Raw genomic sequence first — 22,945 nt, 5'->3', positions numbered from 1 at the left:
CAGTTCAATCACACAGGACAAGGAAGTATTTGCAGCCAAGCCATAATGTTGATTACTGATGGAGCTGTGGACACGTACGATACAATATTTGCAAAATATAATTGGCCAGACAGAAAAGTAAGTATGTGATCACCTTTACTTGATGGAAAACCCAAAGCTTCATATCCAATATAAAGTATATGCCTATTAAAAAGTATATGCCTGTTGAAAAGTCAGTAACAATCTTTCTAATAATCTAAAAATTATTTCGGATAACTGGATGTTTCACTAATGACAAAAATGATGCTTATGTGATATTGCTCAGAGATAAAGATGGCCTTTTACTGCAGTAATGAACTTAGGATAATAAGATATTAAGGAAACATTTCCTTCTAGGGTACATTTTTGACCCTTATATAATAATTCCCCTGTGGGACATCATTAAACATGAAAAAACTTTTCTCTTCTTTCTCCTAAAATACTCATTAATAAGTTGATGTTTTGAAGCTAAAGAGGTGTATTGTCGTGGTACTGCAGACAGTGAACAGTTTACTATGACTGGAGAACGAGCAGTTGTAGTACTCAGTACTTTTAGTTTATTTGTCAGTGAGGGGTAGAGTTGGCAACTGGTGAGATTTTATTAAAAATGTATTTGGTTCAATCGATCTGTATAAAGAAATTTGCCCAGAATGAAATTCCTTGTTATATAACAACACATGGATGTTACATGGTAGTGCAGAAATGACTTGAATTTTTCTGATGAGAAAGCTCTAGTAGGCCTTATGTTTGGATGTGAAATACTTTCCTTCTACACTTCCTATTTTCTCCTACAGCAAGTTTTGGGACTATTTTAGGGATTTTTTTGTAGGTTGCTATACCTGCCCTGTTATATGCCTGTGGAAGCAACAACCTTGCTCTTTGAAGTGCAATTTGAGCAAATAATTGATTAATATGTGTTCTGCATGGGGTTTCAGTATTCTGTGAAAAACAGTAGTAGTTTTGATTTGTTGTTTTTAGTCACATTTCTCTCATTTACAAAGTTACATTTATTTTCTGTTCTCCCTTTTCTTGTTTACCTGAATTAACCTAATCTCTTAGCAATCAGTGGGTAAGAAAAAATGGGAAATTTTTTTACTGATCTTCTGAAAACATTATGTTAATTGCTGTCATTTCATGTACTAAAAATGACATACAAGTATTCTGCTTTTTGTTGGTTAAGAGGTTTTTATTCAGAGAATGTAGAACAATAACTAACTGCAATCTGAAGATCTATTTTTCTCTTCAAATACCTTGCTCACTCTTTTTATGTAACTTCATTCTCTAAAAGAAGAAAGTTCATACTTTTTGTCATTTTACCAAGACATGCCAGGAAGTCTGTCATATTTAAAAGAATGCAAGGATGCATCGGTATTTGCAAATATTCTGAGGAAACCTGTAGCACATTTTGTGTGAATTGATGCTAGCCTTTGTGTAGTGGAAGGGATGAGGAAGTTCAATATTTAATTAATGCATTAAGATGTAGAACTTGATATTGTGAAAGAAGTTCCATTGGCTGTCAGAATTTGTCCATTCTGGTATTTATTGTACTTTGTTGGGTCACATCTCAATTGACAATGGCAATATTGCTGAAATATATAAGAAATATTTGTTTCTACTCTGTGACATACAAGAAATACCTCCTTGAAATGTGATCAACTATTTGCAAGTCAGAGGAGAATACATGACCTTTGGTATTTGTCTCCCTACTTTTCTTCAGTGCATTTCACTGAGATTATTTATTGTTGCTATTTGCATGAAAATATCTCCTGCCTTTTCTTATTCAGTATTTATTGTTGAAGTTGGGTGATTCTTCAGGGGTAAAGCTTTTAGTGATTTTCTGTGGAGTAATTAGACATTTGGAAAGTTAGGTCTTTATAAAATACATTTGTCTGTTGAAATTACTGAATAATTCCGGAAACAGTAACATACTTGAACTGTAGCTTGTTTTTCAGATATTTAAATATTCTGTTTTTATCAGACAGGTCATATGTTATGTTTTTCTCCAAAGTAAATAAGCATAAATCCTTAATATTATATAGCTTAAGATTTTATCAGTTGGCTGTGCTCATTTAAATGCCTGGTAGTAATATGATCTCAATATATCTCTTAAATCCTGCTTTGTATTCACACTTGTTCTCTCAGAAAGCATTTGGAAATAAGACAACTATAACCTGATTGTGACATTATTATTTTAATAGCTGCTTCTTCAGATTGCAAATTTTTATAAACAACAGAATTTTTCTTCCTTTATTTTGAGTAATTCCCAGATATTTGCATACATTTGTATCCCCATAGAAATGGTCTGAGAAGAGTTAATGTCATCTATGGACTTTAATATTTACTCTTAATACTTTAGTCAATTAAATCTTGTAATGATTTAAGATTTCCATGATCAGATGATGTATGAAGAATTTTCATTATGCAATACAAAAATATAAACAAATTACATAGAAGATATGAGGAATATGACTGAATTTAAATTATCTTTGGAGCTAATCAGTATTAGTATTTCTGGCACCTTCCCCCTGCCACTAATTTTTTCTCCTTTCCACTTCTGATATTATTGAGTGACATTGTAGGCTAACATTAGCCCTGTTTTATGAAAACTTAACTCATTTTGTTCCACTGGAAAGGAGGCTTAGAAGTATTAAAAAAAAAAAAAAGTTTTGTGGCCAGTCTTTCCTCTCTTATTGAATGGGATATTATCTGATTTAAGTTGTTGAGTTCTCAAATGTTCCATGAGAACATTTTGCTTTATCTAGCAAATGCTGATGTCTAAGGAGACTTACAGAATCTCTCAGAAGGATGTGCCTCTGATGTCTTGTACTGTGAAGTTAGTTCCTCTCTTAAGAATGGGTGGAGACCATGGGGAAACTCTCTTTCATATGACATCAGTAAGGAAAGACTTCTCTGAAACAGTCAGCTAAGTATTTTCACAAAACCGTGTGCTATATATCTTTCATGTGCAAATCGACGCTCTATCTGAGATAACAATACTTAGCACAGCTGTTGCAATAAGCAGCAAGGTAGGTTTCCCTTTGGGTGTACTTCTGCAAAGGCCTAGCATGAAGAACCCTACCTTGTTTAGCAAGGACACGATGTTTAGGGCTTTAGTGGCTTTTACTTAATATGTAGTATACTATCCAACTCTTAGAAAATATTTAACATATTATACAGTCTTCTACAATGTATATTATAAAATATATAGGGAAGAAATCAAATCAGTTTGTCTGCTATTCAGCCTGAAATGTTTCAGTATGAAAAATGCAAGAGATTTCCGTATGTATGCTTTAATGCATTAGAGCTTTCCATGTTCTTCATTGGATTTGTTCTAGAAAGGAAGAATTACTGAAAATAGAGTATCCTACATATTTGCAACATCAGTGCGCCTAAAAATTTTGCATGTGGTACACTTCAAGATCCCCCCCTTTTGCATTACATCATCTTTATTCTCTCCAAAACAATTTTTAATATTTATAAATCACACCTTTGAACTACTTCGCAGGTTTTGTGGGTTTTGGGTTTTTTTGTTGTTCTTTATTCATCTACACATTGCCTTGCCATCTTCTTTATTGTTTATGGTTTTCCTGCCATTTTGATACTGTGGTGGACAGTGATGAACAAAGTGATAACTCTAATAGAGATAAGTTCTTAAGTTTCTGTTTACCTCAATTACCCTGTCAGCAAAGTACCTATTTCAGTTATGTTTTATCTAATGTTAGATAATATTAAATATGTCGTCATTAGTTGCAGCAGAAACATCTTGTTCTCTTATAGGAAGGAACAAATTCTTCATATAACTGTGAAGGCTTTGACAGTTTGTCAGTGAAAATCTCTAAAAATGGAGAGTGAAAACATGTTACCATGTAAATAACAATTCATATTTTCTTCTTTTTTTCCAAGCCATCTATATTTTTGCAAAAGACAGTCTTTTTAAAAAAAGATACTGTGTAAACAGGGATAAGAACACATTGTTACATATCATTGTAGATGTATTCTGCATGACAACTGATTAAAATGCTGCTTCTTTCTGATAATGTATTAAATACAAATTGTGTTGCAGTAATTTTGAAGTGGAATAACATGGCTCCAATTAAACCCCCAACGTAGCTTAAATTAAATAATTGAATTTTTTTGTGGGACACCAGCCTGAGTTTGTATATGAGCTAGAGAATTATGACTATCAAAAGACTATTTAAAATTAACTTCTGGACTGTTTCCTTGAAAGAAGGAACACTTTCATTTTACTGTTTATTTTATGAGTCCCCATCTCCCTCTCAAAAAAAGCCCACTTCCCCATGTTTTCTTAATATCTTCGGCTACTTAAAATGTAAATCTAGTAGATGTTATTTTTATAACACACTATGTTTTCTTTGTATGACTAAGGCTCTAATTTGTTAATGTCTACTTCCTTTTTTATGAGTCTATACATGCAAGCTTGCACCTTAAGGAGTTATTTTCTCACACATTATAAGTGAGTATATGCCATGTACATAATTTTTCTCATTCATGAAACTTACATTCACTATTTTCAAGTTTCTGTAATTCATTCATGCTAGCTCTGCCACATGAAATACCAAAAAGAGAACAACTAATCTGCAAGAGTAAATCCATCTACACTCTCATATAAAAGCCCACGTTTTCACCATGTAGCAGAAAAAAGTATTTTAAAAAATATAGTACCAAGAAAGTGTTGGTTTACAATTACAACTATGATATAGTTGCAATACTTTTTCCTGTCAGTTCGAACAGTGTCATGTTTTTACTGTATATTATTGCTTCTATTATTATATCTGAATGCACTATTAGAAACTAAGAAAAATACTGCACTTACATATTTCACTAGGTACTCTATTCTAATTTAAAAGCATGAAAAGACATTGTTGGGAGCAGGGGAGCAGGAAAATGGACACGACTACAGGAAAAGATAGCCCTTCAGGTTTGCTCCCATAAAGTAGTACCACTAAGTGTCTCTTCTTAAATAACACAGTCTTTCTTCCTCTCTATTGGAAAACTCCAGGAAGTAGCTCATGGAAAATTCGGGAAGATTAACCTTGTAAATGTTGCTGAAATGCTATAGCACATCTAAAAATGAAATTACAATGAGATCAGAGACACTATCAGAGCTTCAAGCCCTATCATGCTCTCTGTTGAAAGCCATTTTAGTCGCTAATTGAAAATTAATAAACTTGGAATGGAAAGTATCTACTTAAATAATGTTTAACATATTTTGACATTTTAAATATAACAAGACTGTTCTCAGTATGTTGTGACACTGCAAAGGAAAATAATGTAGTAAAGCCTTTTGTATAAATGCATGAAGAAACACTTTAAAGTGTGTAGTGACTCACCAACAACTTCATGAAGTCTCATGACCCTTTTCCTCCACTGACTAAAATGACCAATTGCCTGTATATTTTGCAGCATGGGTTGTCTTCTCTCCTCTTTTTCCCCATTGTTTTTATGTGGCTATCAAGTTCTATACCTCTATAAAGCCCATCTCCTCATTGTTTTGGAGAAGCCCAAATGCATTTCTTCAATGACCACGATTCAGGGCAGAGTCTAAAAACCCACTGAGATCAAGGGGAAATAGGTACATAATGAAGTATATAAGCAAATATTTTTGTGAAATTCCAGTTTGGATTCAGTCTTCTTGTATTCCTTTTTCATATGTGTTGATACCGCACTCATTAAGTGGCCAAGGAGGATATCATCCTTGTGAGCTGTGGTGACTTGCAACATCCAGAAATGAATGTTCTGCTCCCTTAGCCTGAGAGCTCTTCACTTGGTGATGTTGTACCACAAGCAAAATCTGGAAAAGAAGGCAAAAAAATAATTGAATCAGTTCAGCTATATCCTTTCCTTTAGGTTTGTCCTTTGATCCTGAAAAGCATTTCCTTTCATAATTGTCTGAAGTGCCTATATGCTATGGTAGATACATGCAAAAACAGAAGCAATAATCCCTCACTACTCAGCAAAGTGAAATGGAAAACAAAATCCCACCTAAAATGTCCTCATTTTCTAGAATCAAATCCAGCTAGACAGTCCAGAAGTCTCTCCTGAATTTTGTCTCTTGATAAGAAGAAACGATGACTGTACTCTAGAATTCATGCTTGCTTTCTCTTTTTATTTTTTTAAATCTGAGTTAAAAGTACCCCCACATTCAGTTACCTTATTCATTACTCTGCAGCATTTCACTTCTGACCATAGAACTTCATCTCTCTGTTTCCTATTATTCTGAAGGCTCTGGAGAGAGTTCATTTTGTGTGGGAGCGGAGTATTTTCTTTCTGGTTCTGAACCATTACAAGAAGGCAGAGATTTAAGATGGTTTCTATCAGTGCTAAGACTTAAGTAGGGCAAATATCAAGAATAACTGCAATATCACCTTTATTCCTACTGCTAAATGATTATGACACAGAAAGACCTAACAGTTAATGCCACCTATGTCTGAACAGAACTGTTGAAATTACAAGATAAGTAGTTCCATGACTTCAGTATTTATACTTGCTTTTGCATTTGCTTTATTTCAGTCTAGAAGGTCTCTGGGTCTACATATAATACTTAAAATTGAATCCAGACATCAGCACCTCAAAATTTGATGGGTTTAAATTTGATTTCATAATAATATACTGTATTTGCAAACAACAATAATCAGTTGATAACTCCTTAGCTATGTGGGACTTAAATGCATATTTTCACAGAATCAATATTTGTAGTACATTTAGTAATATATGGCATTATGCTTTCTTAAATACTTAAGATAATACGTGGTCATTACTGTTGAGTAGTGGTCACCTGGTCACTATCGACCTTTATTTCAATCTGCTCATTTATATTGAAGATCTCTGAAATAAATATTTAACTTTAATAATTCTGCATCTTATTTTTTTCGCTAGAAATCTATTTAGTGAGTTTGAAGACAACCAACAATCTATTGGATTCAACTGCTGTATAAGAAGTGAAAGTCTGAGCTTTGGGTATATGTAAAATTCTCCGAACATATAGATTCTGCCATAGGACAGGAAAGAATGCTTTCCTTAACCTCCTTCAACAAAGGAAGATGAAAACATGACACTTTTTCCTTTGTCTGAAAACTATCCTAAAGACAAACAAAATCAAGTGGACGCTGTGAAAACAGGCTACAAGAAAATGAGTAGCTGTGTTGTGCATTGGTGACAAATCATCTTTTTCATCGTGTTTGCTATCTGCAAGGTTACAAACCTTTCTGCAGATTTTTAACCAAGTCTGTGTAGTTTAGGAACCTGCTGACGTTGGCAACATGGAACGTTAGTACAGCAAATTGAATGTCTTGTGTACAATATTGTCTGGCTATTATTAAATTGATTTTTTTTTTCTAAAAAGTACTTTAGAGGCGGATGCTGTTACTGCTACACAAACTGTATGCTTTATTACTGGTTACCTCAAGAACAAAAGATGGTCCTGACATTTTATAGGCCTTTCAAGCTATGATGTAACTTATGATAATTAGCTATCTTTTTAGGTACTCCTGCAGTATGATGAAAGATGGGGTATAAGATTGAACAAAAGTTCTTGATTTGGGGATACAGAGAAGCAACTGCTCACAGAAACGCTCTAGTCCTAGTTTTCTGCCCCATCTGCAGTGGTTTGTGGGTTTTGTGGTTTTTTTATGTATGGGTGGGGGTTATGGGGTTTTTTTGGGGTGGGGAGGAGCAGCTTTAAAAAAGATTATTTGCTTCTGCATTATTAGTTCTCCCTTTTAAAAAGAAAAAGAGGCAGGTAGGGTTCTGATTCAGTGCTTTTTTTGTTGTTTTGTTTTGTTTTTAAATTTTTTTCTTTTTGTTGGAGCTACCAAAACGCTGTCTACGAATTGGTCACTAGTAGTTCTACTTTTATTCTTTAATATGACAATCAAAGTAGTTAAGAATTCTTTTCTAGGTCAATGTCAATTTAATTTGCCATCAAGAAATTTTTTCTGCAGTGCTTAAAACCAAAAAGTGGGGAGATGTTTTTTGTGAAGATAAGGGTAATTGAATCTTATCCTCAGGGTATATGTGGATTGCTAGAGGACGGATTACTGCCTCTCATATACAGAGTTATATGGTTGGCTAGAATCATACAGTGGCTAATCCTTTCAGAATGTTTTAAGAATTTTAGTTGGGATGATAATTTATACACAATGCAAATGTATATCCAAAGTGCCATTACCCTGTTAATGTTTGTCATGTAATCAGAAATAGATACAAAAGTAAATTAACGATGACTCATACAGAGTATCTTATAAACAATGGGCAGTCGAAAGGGAGAATCTGAAATAGATTGTCCAAAATACTTTTTGGGAACTCATGAGTATCGATATCATAAAAATCATTACTTTTGCTTGTGAAAAGTAAGTTAATTTTTATATAGTGTATGTAGACATAAAAAGTTCCAAAATTTAAGATAAAATATGTGTACATAAAATGTGCCTAGATGACTACAAATAATCACTATTTGCATCTGGCATAAACTCCATATCACTGAAATATGTAGCTGAAAGCTGTTGTTAACAAGAGAGACCAAAGCATTGTAACTAAATATCACTATAAGAACCTGATATCTTATGGATTCTGTTTACTATCCAGAAAATGAATATAATAAAACCTGACCTGATATTTGAAGTACTGTAAGGTCTTAATTTAAAAAAAAAAAATCTTTGTGGGGTTATTATGCCAGAAGCAAGACAGTTAAAGCAGGCATGGTAATTGCACAAATATGCCCATTTCTTTCTGTGGACTATGTCTATTCTTGAGGTAGTGTTTTTGTGTGAAGAATTATGTCATCTACTTAAGGAAATAGTGAGATCATTTCTTTCTTGAAGTTCTTCAACAGCATGATAAAAACTATGTTTTAGTTTGTCTGGTTTAGTATAATTGCAGTATTGTTCAGTTTAAAAGTTAGGATACAGTTCATAGTCTGCTTGGTTTTAATTACTTCTCTTTATAATGCATGCATCTTCTTACTTAAACACAAGAGGCATAAAAGAGATGTTGAAGGCTGTCAGAGCTGTTCTATTTTAGATGAGTATCTACAGTCTCTGTAAAATATCAAGAATGTGTGTTGTTAATTGTGAGTAACTCACCAACAAAAAGGTGACCATAGCTGTATATATGAAACTGATTTGGTTGCATTTGACAATAAAAAGATAATACAGTATTCCAATCAGTTAATCTGGAGTAATAGTTAAAAAAAAAAAAAAAGAACGAAGAGAAAAAATTGGGAAAAAAATTAAAAAAAAAAAAAAAAAGTACAGAGAGTAAAAAAAAAAAAAATAAATAATGATGATGATGATGGACTGACTATCTTCCTAAATTGGGCATATTTAAAGTTCGGCTTCTGGAAGCTGTTGAAATTATCTGAATCTATATTAAAGATTACAGGAAAGCCTTGGTGAAAAATAAGTTGGTGAAAAGAGACAAAACCTGGGTTATGTTCTGTCATGTCTGCTTCCTTCGCCTATAGCCTGAAATAAGGTTATAGTAGATCTAGAAGCCTGCTTGCTTTACAGGTACTTTCTGTTCTATAGAGCACAAGATACTAAGTGAAAACTTTTCACTGATTCTACCAACAAAAAGAGGGAAAACTTCATATGTATTTTGGAGTAAGTTTTTAAAAAGCTGTCCTTATGATGTTTTAGGTCTCTGGTATAGCTTTTAGAATACACTGCAATAAAATTTCAATTTTCTATTTTATTTTTTTTTTTAATACAAGGTTAAGCTTGAATCAAACACACTATTATGTAGTGGACAAGCATTAATAGGATTAAAGATATTTTTATGACTAACAAGAATGTTCACAGTTACATGCAGTAATACAGGTAGAGGAGAGAGTACAATGGTGAATCTTAAACAGGAAAATGGGTTATTGTCTTTTCCTAACTAATAGGTCAGATTCATTGCTAGTCCAATGAGGTATGGCAATTCCAGTAGCCTGTAAGTAATTGGTAAGTACCGTGGAAAACTATAGACCTGCACAAAGCATAACTGTTTTCAGACATTTTCATCTGAGTACTGAACTATTTTTCTACCTAGTTTATATGATCCATTCTTAGTTCATTCCTGTATCACTTTTCCTTTAATGACATCTTCATATATTTCTATTTTATATAACTCTCACTGAACTCAAATAAGCCATAGTGTGTTGTTTCGTTACATACTAAGGCTTTAAGTTAACTTCTGTTGGATATTTACATTAAGTTGAGAAGGTTGGTAAATTGCATGTTTAAATATCAAATCTCAAGAGATGTTTGGAAAGGGAATGTTACAAAGGGAGGAAGTTAAATGTTTGGTGTAGTATTCTCTTGCTGGCGTCCCATTACATATAGTAAATGGTATTTCTTGCTCATTTTGCTCAGAGAGGCCAAATTCTGCTGGTTTGGAAGTATAACAGACATTGTTTATATGAAATTATTATTCATATATACCATTTTCCCAGAGTACCTCTGTTATCCTTCGTGGTGTCTGGCTATAGAACAATCCCGCAATACATGCAATATATATCAAGACATTACGGAAGATTCATTACATGCAGGAGATCATATATGTGTAGTTAGTATTCATTTCAGCAAAGCGCTTACATATGTGAATTATTACATCTCTGCTAACCAAAGCAATGGATTCAGGCATACATTAAAGTGCTTTACTGAATTAAGAACTAAACAAGTTATCCAAACAATCCCATCTTTAGAACTCTGTTGTGGGTCTGCTGATTCTTTCTGAGTGGTTGAATCTTTAACTGTGTTAGCGGTTCTGCATTTTATAGAATGCCCATTTAGAGTGTACTGTTTGTTTATCTCACTGTATTTATACCTAATTTACTAAACTGGCATAACAACATTAACTACATTCTGAGACTTTTGAAAAACATCACAGTCTCTGGAGACTTAACTTTTTTTGTTCTTTTCCCACGTGCAGACATCTGCTGCAAAACTGATAAAAACCTATTCTTCTCTATGATGTTCTAAATGCCATCATCTCATAATCCTCTCTACTACCCTTACCGTAATTGTCTCTGCAAAACTGACAGAATGAGGTTTGCACATCTGAATAAATATGTTCTGTTTCTGTGGGATAACACTTGTGTGCTGACTTCTGTTAAGATTTAAGCTCAGTCACAGAGGTTTCCCTTTATGAGTTCTTGAAACTTTTTTGCTAGACTAAAGATGAATTTAGTGCATTGTTAGAAAACAGAAGTCCTTATTCTGCCATCTTATGTCATTAGACATTCATATCTTGAAAAAACATGTAGGATTTTGAATCATCTGGGACTTGTTATTGAAGAAGGCTTTAAAATCCATTGTAGTACTAAAGTGCATATCCCAATGGCTGCTGTTCAGCATGTCATTATGAAAATAGAAGCAGCTATAAATAGTTATTTATAAAACATTTTGGAATGTCTGTTATATTGAGGTTCATAAAATAGAACACCTACAGAGCCTATGATACTTGGAACAAGCCTTTTTTTGAGGAAGATAGATTGGAAGCATACCTTTGTTTAACCCAATAATTTTGTGGATTTTCATGTATGTATATAGAGAGAGATAATGAAAGAGAGGGAGAAGTCTACTGAATATAAAATAGGAATTTGTTTTTTAATTCTGGCTTTTCTGGACAATTCAAGACAGAAGCCACTTAGGGTTTATTTTTGTGGAAAATTGTGTGCCTTGCAAATTGTACAGTCAACTTCCATATCTCTTATGCTTCAAGAGGATCTGAAAATATTCAGCAACTTCTGGTAACATTTTTATGTTCACTTCACCTATTAAAAAAAAAAATAGAAATGAGTTACCCTTGTTTGAGGAAAAACATTGTCACAAACACCTTCAGAAAGATGACTGCTCTCTTGTCAATGTGTCTAAAGGAATATTTGGAAGTGTGCATGAATGGAGACAACAAACATATCTGCTAGGCAAGCTCCTGGGCATCATTCTTGGTAAGAACACAATATGATGGATTTGTGAAACACAGTAGTTATTCCAAGAATTTTCTATTTTTTTTCAGCCTCTGATGAAAGAGAATTTTTGGGGTTTTAATAATGTCTAAGGTAGTATCAGTTATGGTCTGTCGCTGGTTTTTAGTTGATTTAATAATACAAGATATTAGTAAACCCATGAAGGATGTTTCCTAAGTATACAGACAAAAGATAGAATAATATTGGTCCTTCAATTAATCATTTATATTTCAGTCACTTTGGATCAGTCTAAATCTTTAACTCTTACTAAACAAATATGCTTTTTCAATAAATAAACTGAAATATATATTCAGTATGCCAGGTAGAAAACTGAGCACATTTTCAAATCCTGTTATCCATAGACTTTTTCTTCCCCAAATAATAAACAAACTTATGCAAAAAAGGAATAGGTGCAACATACTGTAAATGATGGAAGACCATCTGAAAGTTCACTTCTGTTATTTTCTAGATCCATTTGCCTAGTGGACTTTCCAGGAGTAAAAAATCATGCCGAAAAGTACAAGGAAAAGGGATAATAGAAAGAATAGTAGAGGGAAGGAAGTAAGAGGATGTAAATGAAATGGGAATCAAAAGGGGATTTCTCAGACCATCGTACACAGATTTCTTTCCTTCTGGGAAAAGTTTTCTGTGTTATTGCATGGAAGGCTGGCTACAGAGAGCAGTGAATTAGCAATATGTGCAAGCCTGGAAGAAGAGTGTTGCCAAGCTGTGGGCTGCTGTTGCCACTGAATATGATTTCCAACAAACTGATTATAAAATTTGGGGCTGCAGCTGACCTTCCCTTCCAGTGTGCCTTATGCTCCCAGGTACATGAAGTACTCATCATATAATGCTGGGTTATAGGTTAGCTGCAGTATGTCACTTGTTCAACATTCCAATCTGCCTCATTTGAGGTGCCTACTTTCCCCAGATTTTGCAGTATATACAAACATTTAACAGCCTGAAAATTACTGTTTCAGTTGCTCTACGGTAGGTGTGCAGTTGTTTCCAATTCTTTTTACAAATGAAGGGAAAAATCCCTAGGCAGTTCATATATTCTATTAACTTAATCTCTAAGAGTGAAATTAACTAAATATACATTGATTAGTTTTGCTCACTGTGAAAAAGAAATGGCTGAATTTTCCATAAAATGAGAGTTTTGTCTAAATACTGAAACATCTGTGGTAGAGATGGGTGAAAACTGTAAACATTCGCTTTGGCTAAGTTTACATCACATTTATGGGGTGGGTTTTCCTCAAATATTCACACTATCTAGTTTTATAGGCACAAAAATTCATGGAAGATGAATTTCATCCTCTGTGCAAAAATGGCTATGGTTAGATTATCTTTTGGTCTGTCCATTTCTTGTCGCTTACAATTAAAAAAAGATGCATCCCTCATCAGTCACCAATTTGTGGGAACACCATCAGCATAGCATTTTTGCAGTTGTATTGCTGGCAATTTTGAGTGGGGACCACAGAATGTGTCTAGGGAGTATGGATAGTCTGAGATTCCCAGTATTTTCTTCTATAGAATTTGAATCTGATCCTATAGTTTATATTGTATTGAAAAGGCATAATCAGCCCACCATTCAGGAAGGAATATGGATGTTTACTGGGACCACGTTATTTTCCCCTCATTCCCCCACTTCTTGTGTTCCTAGGCTATAGTGTCTACTTGCACTTGTTCTGTGCAGTGTTGGGAACATAGCCGGTGGCAGCATCGTGGCAGGCAGGGATTAACGAGGATGTGAAAATTTCATGTGATGTGATGGGGAATACTCATCAGGGGAGTTCAGACTTTTTTAGTACAGTGTTTCTGTCTCTGCTGGGCCAGATGTTTGGGATGTCCACTATCCTAGCTGGGTTTGCCTTGTTTTACCAGAAAATCTGTGCTCTCAGCCATGCTGTCCCTTGAATTCTGGCATGTGGGCAGCACACACTGCCTGGGATTTGATCAGTATAACAATACTGTCGTGTTCCTCTCTGCTAGAAGAATTTCTTGAGAAAATAGCTCTACTTAAGGAACCAATAGGAGTTTCCTTCTCTTTTTGTCCCCTACACAGGGGGGAATATTTGCAAAGACAAAGGGATCTGTTAGCTGCCTTGTGAAATAAGATTTCCTTTTCTTAGCTAGAGGTAGTTTATGGTGCCTTCTTGGGTCAGTACAATCATGTCAAAATGGGAGTTATCTCCTATTCTGGGACTACCTCCCTGGTTTATCGTGGATTTCATGATGAGTAGTACCCACAATATCTATATGGTAAATGGAAGTGTTTAGAATTTGAAAAAAAAGGATGATAGAATTTAGTCCATAAAAAGTATAATGGAAACTTAGCAGTATTACTAATGATTTCAACAAACAATGATATCAGTATGATTCTAGTAACTATGTTAGTATATGTTTAATATTTTGATTCATTTAAGCAACCAAAACCAAATTTGTGCAAAATATTCAAATGTGTACACAAACAGCATGAGGAAATTGTGAGTACAGAGATTTTAGCACCATATCTGATAATACTGAATTTTTGGCTAAAAATTATACTGGCTGACTAAGTACATTTTGACATATGGCACCCCATTTTGAAACAAACTGTTTTATTTAGGCTGACCTAAATTCTCCTTAAAAGGTCATGTATGGAAACTAGCAATGAGCCAGACATCTGAGGATGCCTTTGTGGTACGTCATCTTTGTGCAATTTCAGCCAGAAAAATGCACTTGGCTCTACATTTGTGTGCAGCAAGAGTGACATCTAATAAGCTATTAGATCAATATAATTGGTGGGTTTTTCCATGCGGTTATAACAGTGTTATATACAATGCTCAGTTGTACTCAAAGGTGAAACTCAAAGTCTTTGACTGTGCTCTGCTTGCATTAGCAATAGGAAATAATAAGCATAATTTTCCAAATCTTAGTTTGCTTCATAATAAAATCCTCACATACTTTCCCCATGTTTAGCACACATGACTAGACTGAGGTCGGTCCATTTTTGGTCACACAGCAGCAAGGATGTAGGGAATGTCTTCCTCCCCCACCTCCTTCACAGCCTCCACAAAGGTTGCTCAAAATGGTGTCTCTTCTCCCAGGCAAGGAGATGACAGTCATTAATCATTGCCAACCGGCCAGAACAAACTTCTCAGTTGACAAATACTGAACCTTTACAGGAATTAGCAAATTCCTTTTTAAAAAATGTGAATCTCTCCATCAGGCTCCTCAATCCATCTAGGGAACTCTGGTAAGTATTGTGCCACACCTTTAGATATGCTCTTCTGTGCCAGGCACTCACTTCCATAACTACAAAGTATTACCTTTAAGACTAACTGTTTAGCAGGGATGGACAGGATGTCTGCATGATGTAAACCACCAGGGGTGCTTAGGAAAAGGAGATGAACACAGTAAGCAAGTGCTCGTATTGTGTAAATAACCAGAACTGCTTTTGCTGAGGAAGGGGAAAACAAAAAGTGGAACTTGACCTCAGCTTCTAAGGGATGGTAATGTTGCCATCTGTAATTTATTTTTAGTTTCAATTTGTTTTTGTTTTGTTTGATTTTTTGAGAGGGTTTTCCTGGTGGATGTTAATGGTGGAAGGCGGCAGTATGGTATTGTTGTGCAGACAGAAGGAGGAAAATGGCAGATGGGCTTCACATCCTGGTGAAGTTAAGATCCTTTACTGCATTCATACAAACATAATATTATTGTTCCTTTGTGTATACGTTCTGCACAAGATGGGTACAGCAACTGCTGCATCTCTAATTATACAGGTGCACAGTACTCCAGAATACCTGGGAAGGAGAGTAGTTGACTATAAATTTTGGAGGCGTTTCATGCAAATTGTTCCTTCACTGCTGCAAGGGGCACTGTAAAAACTTTGGTATCTCTGAAGCTAAATGCTCACTAGTGTTACCTCTGGGAAGCCATGACCCTAAAATAGGGCTGAACTTCTGCGTAAAACTGAGTTGAAAACTAAAAGGATGATTCTTAAATTTTCATTTCACCTTGTGGAGAAGAGACTCTATTAGGGTTATCTTTAGCTTTTAAAAACAAACCATTTATTTTTACTTATAAGGAGAATTTGTAATTTTCTCGCGTTTGCACTGAACTGTTGATGCCATATTACCTGTCCAAGAGACATACATGATGCAGTGTATCAGTGAAAAAGCATTTTGAAAAGGCATATTCTCTATTAAATCACTGGAAATCAACAGAAAGTCAAGTGAGAAGGAAATTTAATAACTATTTCAGCATTGAATGTTGCTATGTTCTGTTTTTTTTATATTAGGATAACTTTTTATAGGATATATCCTTAAACAGATAGTAAACTGTGAAATAACATAGAGATTTGCAGAAAACAATGTAGATAACTTGCCATCATTCAGTGAGAAATAGATGCATAAACGCCTGGTTTAGTTATGGTTTAGTTTGCTGCTTTTTAAATGTTGGAACATTTAATAGCCATAAGGGAATAGTAATGTAAAGCAAGCCATATAGGTATGTTAAAAACACTACTAATGAACTATTTTTTTCTGGTAATGTATGGCTTTAGCCTTCCCAAAAGAAAGTGGCTCAACAAAACATGTGTCTTTTCTGCCTTTCTCCAGAGTAGTTATTAATGTGTTGTTGAGTGGCTAAAGAACCTGGTGTTCATTCCCACATTAATATTTTATCAAGTGCTAACAGCACTACGATATCTGCAAGACCCAGAACTACTCACAGGAGCTGTGTCAGTACAAAGTGTACTTGCCTTCCGAGTGAGACTGGATTATTAAATTAGAAGCATAGGCAAAATTACCATGCCATCATAAGCAGATATCTTTGTACTTTTAATTTGCTTAATTAATTTTACTGATATTTTAAGAATAAAAGGTGCTATATGGGTTTAATTGTCTATGTATGACTGCCCAGATTGTGATGGATTTTCTGCTAGGGAAGTTTCTTTCAAGGCATAAATTCTAAGAAATTTTCTGAAGCAACATTTTGAAATGAAACTTTAAAAAATTGATCTATGTTGTACGTGTATGTCTTGGAATTTTGGAAGAGATACATGAAAAATTAATGAGATTTCAGGAAGGAACTTTTGTAAAATTCTTTCTGTAAACTGTGTAAATTTATAGTTAGGTGTTTACATTTATCCTATAATGTGTTAACTGAATGTAAACATCAATAGTTACATTCTTTCTGAAAGGGAAGAAGAAATTTGATTATGGTTGCAGATTTGGTCTCAGTTTTAAATTGTGCTGTGCAAACTTTGTGTAGTTCTTCTTTTGTGTTTTGGGTTGTATTGTGCTTTTGTTGTTGGTTTTTAACCAATCTCAGGAACCAGCGACTGACAGAAACATCAAACCCTAAAGGCTGGGCTGTAAAGGACAGTTTCAGTCACGGTTGGGAGTGGATCTTGCAGTGGAATGGTCTGTGTGATCTTGGAGCTTGATGCAACTGCCATCTGACCGCAGCACTCTCTGCCAAGAGAAAGTCGTGCCATTTCTAGTAGTTATCCAGCAACTTTTGCATCAGGTCACTCGGTGACACTGCCAGAAGCAGCACCTCTAGTGACTGTAGTCAAATAACTGTGGTCAAATAACGCATATACTTCATGGCAGACACAAATAGGCAGCTTTAGGGTTTATTTGACACCTGTTTGCCATCACAAATAGTTGTAATATTTTTAGGAGCATTGTACTGCATTAATTACAAAAGTAAGCGAGACCCATGATACAAATAAAAATGTAAGAAAATCTGGACTGCCTTAACAAAATGTAGTGCTTAAAATAAAATCTAGAATATTCTGAAATTGGACAGGGAATTGTCTCCCTGCAAGATAATTATCATATGATTTATCAGTCTGGATCATAATCTCAACATTAATTAAATAGAATCTGAGAGATGCTAATATTTTAATGTATTTATAAATTTCATTGCATTTCACCTGCCTGCACTGTACAAATCTCAAAAAAAGGAAGAAATTATTTTATGTAAACATGTCATTGGCTAATCTGCTACATTTTTTCCTACAACTGCTGCAGTCCGTGCTACTTGTATGATTTTCGCTGACGGTACTGGCACAAGCTGTTAATAAGTTAGGCCCATAGCCTCTTGATGGCAGTGTATTTCCTTCTTGAGTTCATAGGCCTTACAGAACATTTATGTCTCATTACAGCCAGTACAGCAGTTTATGCCCTAATAAATCAGAGGAGCTTTGCAGAGATGATCTTGACAGTAATGAATCTTTCTGTTGGCATTTCCACTTCACAGACACAAATAATGAAGCAAAACTGCCCCATCTGGCCACTCAGTAAGAGTCAAATCACAGTGGGAAGCTGTTTTCTCAAGCATGACAAAGGTCATTGTGTGCAGCAGGAGTGAGCGATAGCAGGTTGTGCTGTGAGTGACAGTGTAGAATGAAGCCATTTGTGAGCTTTTATCATTATAATTACATTTATTAACTGTGCTGTCAAGGTTCTCCCCACCCTTCTACCAAAGTCTGTGTGCTCTTGCATCAAAAGCTACCTTAACTGATTTCTGCAGATTATTTGGAGAGCTGTTGGTTAGCTTTTGCACAGAAATTGATTTAATCAGCTCAATCAGCCGTTGAAGTATTATTAAGGTCTCTCACAGTAATTAAAAAAATAACTTCTGCAAATTTACTGCCTTGAAAGAGCAAAAACTGGCAAAAGATGCTGTATACCAGTTATAAGCAAATATATAAAACAGGTTCACTCTGCTTTAGGAACATACGGCAGAAATACAGGATGTGTCATCCCAGGTTGGCCAGTGGGTCCATTGAGCGTGCTGTCTAGGCTTTGGCAGTATGTGAGCAGGTGATCTTTCCACCTGTTCCAAAGTCCTCAGGTCTGACTGTTGTTAAACTATTCACTTGTTAATGAAGTCCTTGCAGCAGAGAACTTGGATACACACCAAGTATCCTTGAAGATTTTTTTCCAGGGCCCTTTGCAGAGTACCTTACATATTCTGGACTTCACATCTGGACAGCTCTACATTCAATAGTACCACAGCATCTCTGCTTTAAAGCACATTTTTTCCATTCTGATTTTTGCCTGCTTGATACCGCTATTGTGGCTGATTCCTTCCTTTTGTAAGATGAAATACTTTCTCCTGGCTTAGTTTGGGGTTTCTACAATACATCGAAAATAGAATTGAAAAGAGGTTTTCTTCTGTTGGGGAGGAGTTCAGGGCTGCTTTAATTTTTTTTTTTTTTTTTAACTGTTTCGTGCCCTTGTCTTCCTTTTCAGTAGGCTGCTAGTCCTGCAAAAATGGTATGGTAAGAAAATGTTGCGGCAGCATGGCACCGCTGGCTAGCTGGCGTTCCTCGCAGCGCCACCAAGTGGCACCAAGTGGTAGATGTCACCCAAATCTCCCTCCCGGCTCGTTGCTCTTCGCGTTTTGTTTTTGCACACAATATATTTTAAATGTCTGTAGGTGCATACGTTCACTATTCTGCCTTGACTTTTTTTTCTTCCTAATTCTTAAATGCTACCGTTTCTGTAGGCATAACTCAGCATGAAATTGAAAAGGCATCAGAGGAGAAAGCGAGTAAGTTAATGTTAATTTAAATGTGGCAAGCTTTGTACTAATTCTCCCTTCACCTACAGTACAAGTTTGTACCGTAAAGTATAGGCCCTATATTTAGGGATCACTCATCCATCTCGTGAATTCAGGTATTCATTCTGTGTCAACAACATGACACAACAGGTTTTTTTAGGCGGAAAGTCTACAAAAATATTTTTTCCAGTTGATATTTTATAAGGGTTATGTTGTACAGTGAGAATGCAGTTGCTTGAGTATAAATCTGTCCAGAATACAGACACAGTAACATTCTTGTGGGAAGTACCAAGTGTTCTGCAATAACCACAGGTAAATTAGGGACTCAGTTTTATTTTTCTAACTTTTATAATTTTACATAATTGGATTATTATTATTAACCAGGAAGCTCCATGCTAATGCTATCAAATCAAATTTATACTCATAAATTATATTTTTTTTACCTTTACGGAAGTTATTTGTATCTTCTATTATCTCTGGCATTCCCTTTTTTTTCTAAATTGCAAGCATGAAAAAGTACATAATGAAAACTATATTTAATCCTAAAATAGGAATGTAGATTTAGAAGGAACAGCTTGGGTCAAATGGTGCTCAAATGAAAAAATTCTTCTGGGTTTACTGAACTGAGTTCGCTGATGGAGCCTCTAAAGAAAGGGGGAGAGATGAAGAGTGATTTGGTCAATAAGGGCAGGGGGTAACTATAGGGGCCAGCTCAGGAGCCAGGAGGAGCAGTTTTGGGGAAGTGTGGGAATGGTGAAAAGGAGCAGTCAGTGAGGGTCTGGCTGCAAAAAGGTGGTCAGAAGAATTGTCAAGAACATGTACTTCGATACTCCCTTCACACACGTTTGCAGTCTGTGTAATCCTGTGACAAATGCAAAGTTTCGCTATCAAATACCAGAATGCTTTAAGATGCTTTTGTGTTACAGCAAGAGGGCGAGAGAGAGGCGACAGCTTTATTCTGGAGTCTAAGCTGTAGCATAGGACTGTTAGGTGGGTGTCTAAATGATCCTAGGAAACAGACAGTGTGATGGGCTGCAGAGGAAAGCAGTGATTCCCTGCTGGTCCTGACAAATCTGATGTAAGGAAAATGTAATGTTTGGTTAAGAGTAAAACATACTCGCCAGACTTCTAGTGTTTTATTTTATTTGTCCTGCCAGAAGTACCGCTGTACTCTATTCCAGTCTCTCACTGATAGCCATGGGCTGTCACTAGAGCTTGAGAGAAAAGTGATAGAGTAGAAGTTATCCTTTCTTTCTCTAAGTGACCAGGAGAAGCCCTGAGTGTGACGTTAACTGCCATTTTTTGCTTTTAAAAGAAACACTTATAGCTTGTTTTTCATTTGGCTAGTGTTGTGATATCTCTAGTTTTTGAAAACTAAATTGTCACTTATCTGGCTGTTAATATTAATTGTATTGTTAATAGGTCACAGTTTTATACCTTACCAAAAATGATGAAGAAGTGGTAATGGTGTTGAGACAGTAATGTACACACACTAATTTTACTGAATGAGGAAACAAATCATAATAGTTAAAGTGTAGGCTGGAACAAGGAGGGTCATTATTTCTATGACTGCTTTTGCTGTGGGTAACTTTCAGCTTAGTCCTCACTCTTATCAATAGCCTAGTCACCAACAAAATCATACGCCAGCTCAGCAGTAGATGAACCAGACAGGCTGAGGAAACTAAATGCCACCAGAAGGCCGTGTTTCTTACAAAATTATTCTAATATGGGAAAAGATGAGAAACAAATAAAAAAAAAAAAAAAAAAAAAGAAATAAAAAAAAAAAAAAAAAAAAAAAAAAAAAAGAAATCCATCACAGTATCAAAAGGTACGAGAGAGAGAGACTGAGAAGACCCTGAGTACTAGCTAATTGCTCAGTGTAGAAATTTTATAACAAAGTATTTTAAAGTAGAAAATTGTAAAATCTGGCTGTAAAACACCCCTGGAGATTACTTACTTACTACTGCAAACATCTTGCTGTCTGTCGTTTTTGAACAAATTCTATTCCAGTGGGCTATTTTGATGAAGAAAAGAAAAAAATTGAACTATTGAACTGAAAATGTAACCCAGGAAATGTTAATACTGAAGAATATTAATAATTAAATTGAAGGAAGAAGTACATTTCAATGAGATTGAGGTGCAGGTGGATGACATCAGTGAAAAGTAGTATGTAAGAATGAGGAGGTTGGGTGTATATTTACAGTTCAGAGAGGAAATGATAAATTTCATTACAGAAGAAAATAAAACTCTAAATGAAAAAATATTTTTATTCAATTAAGAGTAAAAGTAGATGTGAATGAACCTGATAAATGGAAGTGTTATGTACAGCAAGTGCTGTAATACTTTTGTTACATGTGGTAAAACTCCTGATCTAGATGGTGAAATAAGTAATCTCTTTCATAGAAGATGAGCTAGTCTTTCAAGAAAATAAAATAATAAGCTAATCTTTCAAGAAAAAGAGGTGGCATCGTTAGTGTTATAGACTGAAAAAGGTGCTGCACCAGCAGTAATGTTAGAGATCTTGGCCCTTTCCACATTTGGTTGCAAACTTTTCTTTGCCTTTGTCATCTCTGTCCTAGACTCTTTTCACTGATTGCCGTCTCATCCCATTCTGTCCCTGCACTGAACTCCTCAATGCTTAAAATTGTCTTCTTGCTGCTTTCTGTTGGGAACTTTTTTCTACCTAGCACAACTGCACGCTCATTCCTAATCTCTTATATGCTTTTTCCTGTCTCCCTTGTGACTGTCTTTATTTGGGAAGTCCTTTCTGATTCAGTTCATCACCAAAATTCCCTCTTCTTTCTGTTTTGCCTAAAAAAAATCAGCTTTTTCAAAGACCTCTGACAATTATATTTGTATTCAAATTTATTCAGATTTATTCCAAAGTAATACTTTGCAGGACAGAAGGAAAATTAAGTGCTGAAATTCTCCTTTAGTAGCAGCATACAAATGTTTCAAATTTATACAAGCAGCAAAAAGCTTCAGGCAACCTTCTTGCTCTGTAAGAACAAGAATCAAATGTACAAATCCTAGGCTATTTGTATGCTTTTGTATGCTTTTTGTGTTTTATCCTTTTTTTTTTTCTTTCCATACATGAACACTGACAAGTTGAAAGATTATACCTTTCAACTGCTGCTTTGACAGATATTTATCTCGGGGTTTTATTTTGTCTGTCTTCTAATGGGAGTCACTGCAAACTTTCACTAGCTTTGTGCCAGCGTCTATGAAATGCAGGGAAGTAAAAATACTTTTACCGTTTTTGTGTCATGGCAACAATTTTGATTGCTGATATACAAGCTACCTGTCATAGTGCAGTATCACTTGAATCTCCTTTTTCTTACATTCATGTTGTTTTATATGTTGAGTGATAACATGCTGGCCTCTGTGAAATGTGTAGAA

General features: G+C 35.1%; 1 protein-coding gene across 1 annotated transcript in view; it reads left to right on the top strand.

Moving 5' to 3' along the window:
• LOC104618370 (voltage-dependent calcium channel subunit alpha-2/delta-3) overlaps positions 1 to 22,945 on the top strand; it is a gene marked incomplete at its 3' end in the record, with an annotated part of 208,157 nt that overhangs the window by 94,434 nt on the left and 90,778 nt on the right. The window contains exon 9 of the mRNA XM_010283944.1: positions 4 to 117. Coding sequence (XP_010282246.1) covers positions 4 to 117 — 114 coding nt within the window. The remainder of the gene's footprint in view (positions 1 to 3; positions 118 to 22,945) is intronic.

The sequence above is a fragment of the Phaethon lepturus genome, unplaced genomic scaffold (assembly GCF_000687285.1).
Source record: "Phaethon lepturus isolate BGI_N335 unplaced genomic scaffold, ASM68728v1 scaffold1163, whole genome shotgun sequence".
NCBI lineage: Eukaryota > Metazoa > Chordata > Aves > Phaethontiformes > Phaethontidae > Phaethon > Phaethon lepturus.
The sequence above is the reverse complement of the archived record's forward strand: the minus strand, read 5'-3'. Positions and strand labels throughout refer to the sequence as shown.